General features: G+C 32.0%; 1 protein-coding gene across 1 annotated transcript; it reads left to right on the forward strand.

Moving 5' to 3' along the window:
- The first annotated feature begins 3493 nt into the window (after nt 1-3493).
- On the forward strand, nt 3494-6919 carry LOC102600524 (probable galactinol--sucrose galactosyltransferase 5). Its single transcript, XM_006338527.2, has 6 exons — nt 3494-4136; nt 4227-4496; nt 4585-5015; nt 5113-5290; nt 5656-6023; nt 6108-6919. The coding sequence occupies exons 1-6, from the start codon at nt 3608-3610 to the stop codon at nt 6669-6671; spliced, it is 2340 nt and encodes a 779-aa protein (XP_006338589.1). The 5' UTR covers nt 3494-3607; the 3' UTR covers nt 6672-6919.
- Nucleotides 6920-9644: the final 2725 nt, after the last annotated feature.

Raw genomic sequence — 9644 nt, forward strand, 5'->3', positions numbered from 1 at the left:
TTAAATATGTAAAATCTATACAAAAAGTACTATAAATTGTAATTTTTTGCCTATGAATATGATGAAAAAACACATTGTAAAATATTAGTTAAAATTCTTATAGTTTGACTCTTAAAAGGAAATCTTAACAATTAAAAGTGCATAGAGAGTAATAAATAGGTAATTAAATTTTAAGAAGTTTAAAATAAAAGGTTGAAAAAAGAAATAGATAGACAACATATATTGAAAATTGAAAACATATAAATAATAAATGGGCCCAAATGAGGTCAAACTTTTTGGCTAATAAAGTAGTATGTAATTAATGGTGTTAAATTCTCCAATAATATAAATTTTAAAGGTACAACCATAAAAGAAGAATGTACAACACTATCATGCACATATCATCCAACACTTGTCATGTGGTAAGTAATAGATATTCCCACTTAATATATATAGTAATATATATATGATTATTCACGTGAATTGGAATATAAGTAGCATATATTATTAAAAAATGACTCAAAAAATATTATAAATCATAATAAATTAATAACTTTAAATATATTTTTTATAATATATAAAAAAAAATTGAATGATTCTTCAAATTCCTTTTATATTACATAAATTGAGACAAAAAAAGTAACATATATTGGGCACGTGCTGGCACGGACACCAAATATTTAGTATTCTTAGACTTAACTATAAGTGTGGATAACCACACAGGTGGCGATCGACACGTCTGCTTACATGTGTGGTTCCACACTTGCATATACATTTGTCTATTTTTTTTTCGTTTTAATTTGTTTGTCTTATTTTTTACATTTTTATATATATATATTTAAAAATTGTGTAAAAAATACTATAAATCATGATAATTGACAACTTAAAATATTTTTAAAAAATATATAAAAGAATTCGGTTGATTCATAAAATTAATCTATTTGTGTACATAAAATGGGACAAAAGAAGTAACATGTATTATTTTCCACTACTTAAGTATAAGTGTGGATAACCACACAGGTGGCGGTTGATATATCTGCTTCACTTGTGTGGTTCCACACTTACATATACATTTGTCTACTTTTTTCCACCGTTTTGATTTGTTTTTCTTATTTTTTATATATTTATTTAAAAATTGCGTAAAAAATACCATAAATCATGATAATTGATAACTTAAAATATTTTTAAAAAACATATTAAAACTCAATTACTTATAAAAAAATCGATTGATTCAGAAGTAACATGTACTCCCTCTGACCACTTTTAATTGTCATGTTGTGGTTTTCAAAAGTCAATTTAACTAATTTCTAAAATTAAATTAGATTACATTAATTCAGCATTTTAAACAAAAATATAGATATTCAAAAACTATACGAAAAACACTATAAAATTGCAATTTTTTTGCATATCAATATGATGAAAAATACATCGTAAAATGTTAGTCAAAGTTCTTATCGTTTGACTCTAAAAAAGAAAATTATGACAATTAAAACTTAAAAGTGACGGAGGTAATATTATTTAATTTGAAAACTACATAAAAAGTTGTAAATCTCAATAATTAACAACATATTGACTCTTGAAATTCTCTGTGTGCTACGTATATTGGGACAAAGAAAGTAACATATATTATTTAAAAATTATGTAAAAAGTACTATAAACTACAATAATTAACAACTTAAAATATTTAAAGATCATATTAAAATTTAATTGACTCTCTAAATTTTATCTATGTCACATAAAGTGAAATTAAAAAAAATAACAGATATTGGGCCATGCTAGCATGAACACTTGCGTCTAGTATTCTTAGAAATGAAAGAATTTTTTTGTGAAATACTTTTTGAAATTTTGAGATTCAAACAAGTCTTTCTTTAATCGTAATTATTCTATATTATTTTTTAAAATATCTTGACTTATCATTTATTGCGACTTGTAGTACTTTTATATAGTTTCAATTATATAGGATTTATTTTAATCAAAAAAACTTGAAGATTTCATGTCCGAATTCTCTGTCAAATTATATTAAACCGTTTGACTATCAAATTCAAATGATGCCACATAAATTAGTAGTGGGAAAGTATTACCATTTTCATCTCATTAGATCATGTACTCATGGTAAAATTAATATACTTTGATATATGTACCCTATGAGGTTAAATTTTTACCTCTATTATATTCAACGTGATCTGACTAAATACAAGATTTTTTTTTAAAAAAAAAATCAGACTTTTACCGTGAAAAATTCAAAAATTTGGGTCAATGACCAAATCATCCTTTCTCGAGTTCGAGATAATAATAATAGTGCGCAGCTCCATCACCTTACACCACGAGGGATAAAGCAGTAACTTCCACTCTGGATAGCTTTGTGGGGTTTAAGGCAAATGAGGCCCAAAGCCACCACGTTGTGCCAATTAGCTGAAGGACATCAACTTCATATACAGCTTAGTTAAAATCATTAATTGCCAGGATTCAGAAGTTTAAAGTGTTTATTCTTAGCTAGCATTTAGCTCCAAGTTTTTAAATATTTTTAGCACATAACATTTAGGCCATGTTTTTAGTAAAATTATATCATGTGTTTGGTCTCAAGTTTTTCAAGAATATTTGGCTATTTTAAAAAACATGATTTATACCCATAAGTTTTAAAAATTATTAAAACTATTCATAAATTTGTATTATCTATTTATAATGAATATATCCCGTTAAAAAATTACCTTATTAACATAATTGATAACAATCAACAACAACAACATAACAATATATGCAAAAGAAATACATCAATCGCATATTCAAACTTGTCATTAATTAGGTTATAATTATAACCCATTAAAAACAAATTGTTCTTTTTCCTCAACTTTATCACTCAAACAAATTTTTCTTTTTTCTCAATTTTGTCACTCAAATTAAAATATTATGGGTATTTTTATAAAATATAAAAGTTTGAGGTAATTTTAAAAAATTCCCCAATACCAGAACATGACCCAAAAATTAATTTTTTCTAGTATTTGAGAACTTGGTATTCTTGACAAATATATTTGTCACGTTATGTAGCCAAACATCACTTCCCAACTTTTTCCCAAATATTATTGGGACCAAGCGGGTCATAAATCTAAGTAGAAATAAAGACAACATTTACATTCAATTGTTTGAAATACACAAACCAATTAATTTGCGTAGATCTTCCTTTGATGGTATTTTATAAAGTAAAAAAATAAGAGGGAAAACAAATATATATATATATATATATTTATTTATTTTTATTATTTTATTTTTTTCAAACAAATGAATGACTACAAAATTAATTTCAAAATCCTACAAAATGACTAGAAGAAATCTTAGGTACACGTGGATAATATTAATTAGCTACCTACCTTTTACACTACACTAAGCTGTCCCCACCTAAATCTAAGAAAATTTCAATTCTTGCCAAACCGACCAGCAAATCTTTCTTCCCCTGAAGTTTCCTATTTTGCATAGTCATCACCCTTTTTATGTGCTATAAATTTGCAATCTCCCAAATAACCAAATCCTCATAACTTCATTTTACTCTCAACAACACTCTACACATTCAATTCTAAAAAAATATTTTTCTGTGATATTCTTGATCAATTTTTTGTTTTGTATATTTTCATCCATGGCTCCAATTTTTAACAAAGCTGATGGAAACTTCAAAATTCATGTTGATTGTTCAGACATTACCTTGAAAAATTCAAAATTCTTGGTCAATGACCAAATCATCCTTTCTCATGTTCCAAATAATATTAGTGCAACTCCATCACCTTACACCACTAGGGACAAACCAGTAACTTCCACTCCGGGTTGCTTTGTGGGCTTTAAGGCAAATGAGGCCCAAAGCCACCATGTTGTGCCAATTGGGAAACTGAAGGACATCAAGTTTATGAGTATTTTCCGGTTTAAAGTATGGTGGACTACTCATTGGACCGGAACTAATGGAAGAGACCTTGAACATGAGACTCAAATGGTCATCCTTGATAAGTCTGATTCATTAGGCCGGCCTTATGTCTTGCTTCTACCGCTCATTGAAGGCCCGTTCCGGGCTTCTCTCCAGCCTGGAAAGGACGATTTCATCGACGTTTGCGTCGAAAGTGGGTCCAGTAAAGTTACCAGAGACTCCTTTCATAGCATACTGTACATGCATGCAGGTAAGTGCATGACAAACGTATAATTTTGTGAATAAATGTTAACGTTTTGGATTCATAAAGATTAAATTCTGAATTTCGTATATGTGGCAGGTGATGATCCGTACAGCTTGGTTAAAGATGCAATTAAAGTAGCTAGGATTCATCTAGGTACTTTTAAGCTCCTTGAGGAAAAAACACCCCCAGGAATTGTGGATAAGTTTGGTTGGTGTACATGGGATGCATTTTACCTTACGGTGCACCCTCAAGGTGTGTGGGAAGGTGTGAAAGGGCTAGTTGATGGTGGATGTCCACCTGGGCTCGTGTTGATTGATGATGGTTGGCAATCCATTTGTCACGACGATGACCCAATCACCTCAGAAGGTATGATCGATCCTCGTTAAATTGTTTGATTGACTTATCTAAAAGTCGTTAGAGAATTATTATTTTTAATTATATTATGTCTGAACAGGTACAAATAGAACTTCTGCCGGTGAGCAAATGCCCTGTAGGCTTATTAAATTCCAGGAAAATTATAAGTTTAGAGATTATGTGAGTCCTAGAAGTTTGGGACAGGGTGACCCTAACAATAAGGGCATGGGTGCTTTTATTAAGGACCTTAAGGAGGAGTTCAACACAGTGGACTTTGTGTACGTGTGGCATGCTTTATGTGGGTACTGGGGCGGGTTAAGGCCCGGGGTATCGGATCTACCCGAATCCAAAGTTATTAGACCCAAATTAACCCCTGGATTAGAGAAAACAATGGAAGATTTGGCAGTTGATAAAATTGTGAACAATGGAATTGGGTTGGTCCCACCAGAAATTGCTGAAAAGTTGTATGAGGGCCTACACTCTCACCTGGAATCTGTTGGAATTGATGGAGTCAAAGTCGACGTCATTCACGTAACTACTTGATTTTTTATTAAATTTTTTATATTGTTGATGTATATTAACTATATGTATAAAAAAATTGATTTTTTTTTTCCTAATGGATGTGCAGTTGCTGGAAATGCTATGTGAGGATTATGGTGGTAGAGTGGATTTGGCCAAGGCTTATTATAAAGCTTTGACAACTTCGGTAAAGAAGCATTTTAATGGAAATGGAGTCATTGCTAGCATGGAACATTGCAATGATTTTATGTTTCTTGGTACTGAGACTATTGCCCTTGGTCGTGTGGGTAAGTTACCAAAAAATTGAATTGGATTATTCTTTCCTATTTTACCCTTTATTATATTATATATAACTGTTGCATAATTATAACTCACAACATGATACGAGTTGGTAAAACTTTAATTGTTTAGTGATTATATATGGTTGGTATTTGTCGTGTTTTGTAGGTAAGTTATAATTTATAATACTGATAATTAATGAACTGGGGCAAGTTATAGGAAATAATCTATGATAATTAATTATGACAAGGACACGTATACACAGATTATCGGTCCTAATATGAAAGAAAAGATATGTACAGACAATTCCTAATATAAAGTTGAAATTGTATCGTGAAAATTAAGTGGCTTTTGTTTTTTTTACACTGTGCAGGAGATGACTTTTGGTGCACAGATCCTTCTGGTGATCCAAATGGTACATTTTGGCTACAAGGTTGCCACATGGTGCATTGTGCTTACAATAGCTTGTGGATGGGCAATTTTATTCACCCAGATTGGGACATGTTTCAGTCAACACACCCTTGTGCTGAGTTCCACGCAGCTTCTCGAGCTATTTCTGGTGGCCCTATTTACATTAGTGACTCTGTTGGCCAACACAACTTTGACCTACTCAAAACATTGGTGTTGCCTGATGGTTCCATCCTGCGTTGCCAACATTATGCACTTCCCACTCGTGATTGCCTCTTTGAAGATCCACTCCATAATGGAAAAACTATGCTCAAAATTTGGAACCTCAATAAGGTAAGATATCACGTTTATATATATTTATCGGCTATTATTTAGATGGATAGACATACAAGATACTAATTTTTGGTCTTTTTTTAGTATACGGGAGTTGTTGGAGCATTTAATTGTCAAGGTGGAGGGTGGGACCGTGAGGCTAGGCGTAACATTTGTGCTTCTCAGTTTTCCAAGGTTGTGACTTGCCAGGCCGGCCCAAAAGATGTTGAGTGGAAGCATGGAACAAGCCCAATTTACGTAGAAAGAATTGAAACATTTGTGCTCTACTCATTCAAAGAAAAGAAGTTGGTTTTGGTAAAGCCTACAGACAGGGTCCAAATTACTCTCGAGCCTTTTAATTTTGAGCTTTTAACGGTTTCTCCTGTTACAATTTTGGGAACCAAATCAGTCCAATTTGCTCCAATTGGGCTGGTGAATATGCTCAATACAGGTGGGGCGATTCAGTCGATTGAGCTGGACGATGAATCTAATTCAGTTGAAGTTGAAATAAAAGGCGTTGGTGAAATGAGGATTTTTGCTTCTCAGAAACCAAGCACTTGTAAGATCAATAGAGAAGTTGTCCCATTTGAATATGAGGATTTCATGGTTAAAATTGATGTACCATGGTCCAGTCCTTCTGGTTCATGTGTCATTGAATATTTGTTTTGACATAACTAGCTGATCATGAGCTGATAACTTTTACCTATCAACCTCAACTTTTCTATATATAGCTGATCCTAACTTTGTTTGGGGATTAAGCATAATTATTGTTATTTTATGTAACTAGGTAATGTGAGGGGCTTTCCTAGTTTTTGTATTGCCCCATTTTTCATTAAAGTCACATATGACTTTATACATGTATACCTCAAGTGTGTTATGAGGATGAAATATACTAGGAAATAAGCTTTGTATATACATATATAGTCTTTTTTATTTTTTAGTAGTAGTATATTAGGATGATACAAAATTAATCACAGCAAATATTATCGTATTTATTTGAGCACATTAAATCTAATTATTTCAATAAAATTGCAACTATCAATCTTGCTTATGTAAAAAGGAGCCACACACCCCACCCTAGCTATCCCCACAATACAAGCCCAGTTACATTCAACTTTCCAGACTAGGCCCACAATTAGAATCCGGATCCGGATCCAAAAGGTCCACTAGCCGAACTGAGAAGCAACAAATAATTTCTCTGATACAACTCCGGATCCGGAAACAAAGCAAAGCTTCAATTTCATATCTACTAGTAGTCGTTCAACCAACTAAGCTTCTTTCACAAATTTGTGAACAATTTTTGTTTACATGATATAAAAAAACACATCAGATGAATTCATCGCAATATTAATTCGAGTAGATCGTATATATGTAACTTTTCAGAAAGTAATTATTAGTAGTTAATACAATGTGAATAAGGAAATTATCATGTCAATTTAACAAGTGCATAAGAAATTATCAATTTCTTTTTATGAACATCTAAATTTAAATAATGTTATATTAAGATTTTGTCCCCCCCCCCTACGTTGAGCATGTTGCCTTTTGGTTAATTTTATTTATTTATTTAAAGGAGAAAACATAGAATTACTTATGATAAAACTAGAATTTCTTAATTTTTTTTTTCTCTCACCATATATTTAAGATTTCTTTCATTATTAATGAATTTTAATTTTAAAACACTGGAATTGTCAAAGCTAACTATGTTGCCTAAAATTTTTGGGATTACTACGGTCTACGATTATATGACTAAAAATGACGGTGCAACAATGTTAGGACTCTTATTATTGTTTACTTTGCCAAAAATATGATATTTGGGTATTACACAATTCTTCTCATAAACAAATTCTAATCCTTAAAATATGGAAGAAAAACCTAATGACAAAATATCATACAAATTTTAACACTAAAAATAAAGGAAAATTAAGAATTCTAATCCGTAAAATATGGAAGAAATTTACTGTAATTAGTACTTCAATCCTTTTAGGTTTATATCTACACTTCAATCCTTTTAGGTTTATATCTACACTTCAATCCTTTTAGGTTTATATCTACACTTCAATCCTTTTAGGTTTATATCTACACTTCAATCCTTTTAGGTTTATATCTACACTTCAATCCTTTTAGGTTTATATCTACACTTCAATCCTTTTAGGTTTATATCTACACTTCAATCCTTTTAGGTTTATATCTACACTTCAATCCTTTTAGGTTTATATCTACACTTCAATCCTTTTAGGTTTATATCTACACTTCAATCCTTTTAGGTTTATATCTACACTTCAATCCTTTTAAATTCTAATCCGTAAAATATGGAAGAAATTTACTGTAATTAGTACTTCAATCCTTTTAGGTTTATATCTACACTTCAATCCTTTTAGGTTTATATATACACTTAACCCTAAACCGCATAGCAGCAATATTAAATCATACTTGAAAACCTCTTATTCTCTTCAGCTTCGCCAGTATGGTAATGGTAATGGGAACTCACATTCCAGAGGAGGGAATACTTATCGACATTCTCACTAAACTTCCGGTTAAGTCTCTTTTTCGTTTCAAATGTGTATCAAAATCTTGGAAGATATTATTAACTGAGCCTTACTTTAAGAAGAAGCATCACAATCATGCCAAAAATCAACTTGACTCCCAAAAATTGCTTATTACTATTGGGGGTAAAATTTTAAATTTCTATTGCACTTCTTTATCCCCAAATCAACTACTTGTTAATGATATACATACAGTTCCAAAACCACCATTCAGTCATTATAAAATGTATTGTTGTTGCGATGCCTTGTTTCTCATTGGGATTTGGACCGAACTTTCTCGGGACCAGCCTACAATGCTATTGCTATGGAACCCCACTACGTCAGAATCAATAGTACTTCCCCCTTTAGGATCGCCAGAACAGGAATCAACTTATGGATTGGGATATGACTCGACTAGTGATGATTATAAAATCCTTAGGATTGACAAGAACGGCACTGCACTAGATGAAATTGTAGCACTAAAAAATGGTTCCTGGAGAAAAATTTATTCGCCCTCAATTGGGCCTGTAGGCGATGTTTCCCTTTTGTATGGTAAGGAATGTTTGCCCTTTGTAAATGGAGCGTTTCACTGGCTTGGTATTGATTCTTCTGATACACAATCCATGATGTCGTTAAATATTTCAAATGAGACATATAAGAGAATACCCTTATCAAAAAATATGCCTTTATACCCTGAAAGTGTGACTATTGAAGAGGGCATAACTGTGTTGGGAAATATGATTTGTCTTTTTAACCATAACGACATCACTTTCAATTTATGGATAATGAAAGAGTATGGTGTTCAGGAATCTTGGATAAAGTTACTCACATTACCAACTAATGGAGCATTTTCAATTATACCTTGTCGCGCCCCATTTTTCTCAAAACGGACTTTCCTTTCGGAATGCACGACCTAACAACTCTTTTGGGCTTTTGGAGGAATTGAAGAGTCGCCACCTAACGAATTAAGGCGCGTTAGGGCACCTATCTAACCTAACTAAGTCTAGCTAAGGTCAACGAACCAGAGATCAGGGTAAGGGTTCAAATTACCTCGAGGGGAAGGTGTTAGGCATCCCTCGAGGTCCACAAATGTGGGTCCCGGCCGTGTCTCATGCAATAT

Source organism: Solanum tuberosum, unplaced genomic scaffold (assembly GCF_000226075.1).
Source record: "Solanum tuberosum cultivar DM 1-3 516 R44 unplaced genomic scaffold, SolTub_3.0 scf00004, whole genome shotgun sequence".
In the NCBI taxonomy this organism is placed as follows: domain Eukaryota; kingdom Viridiplantae; phylum Streptophyta; class Magnoliopsida; order Solanales; family Solanaceae; genus Solanum; species Solanum tuberosum.

Bases quoted from the DNA above. Each gene is read 5' to 3' on its own strand.
- LOC102600524 (XM_006338527.2), top strand. From the start codon at position 3,608: ATGGCTCCAATTTTTAACAAAGCTGATGGAAACTTCAAAATTCATGTT. The intron at 4,137-4,226 runs GTAAGTGCATGA...TATATGTGGCAG, and splicing joins CATACTGTACATGCATGCAG to GTGATGATCCGTACAGCTTG. The intron at 6,024-6,107 runs GTAAGATATCAC...GTCTTTTTTTAG, and splicing joins AAATTTGGAACCTCAATAAG to TATACGGGAGTTGTTGGAGC.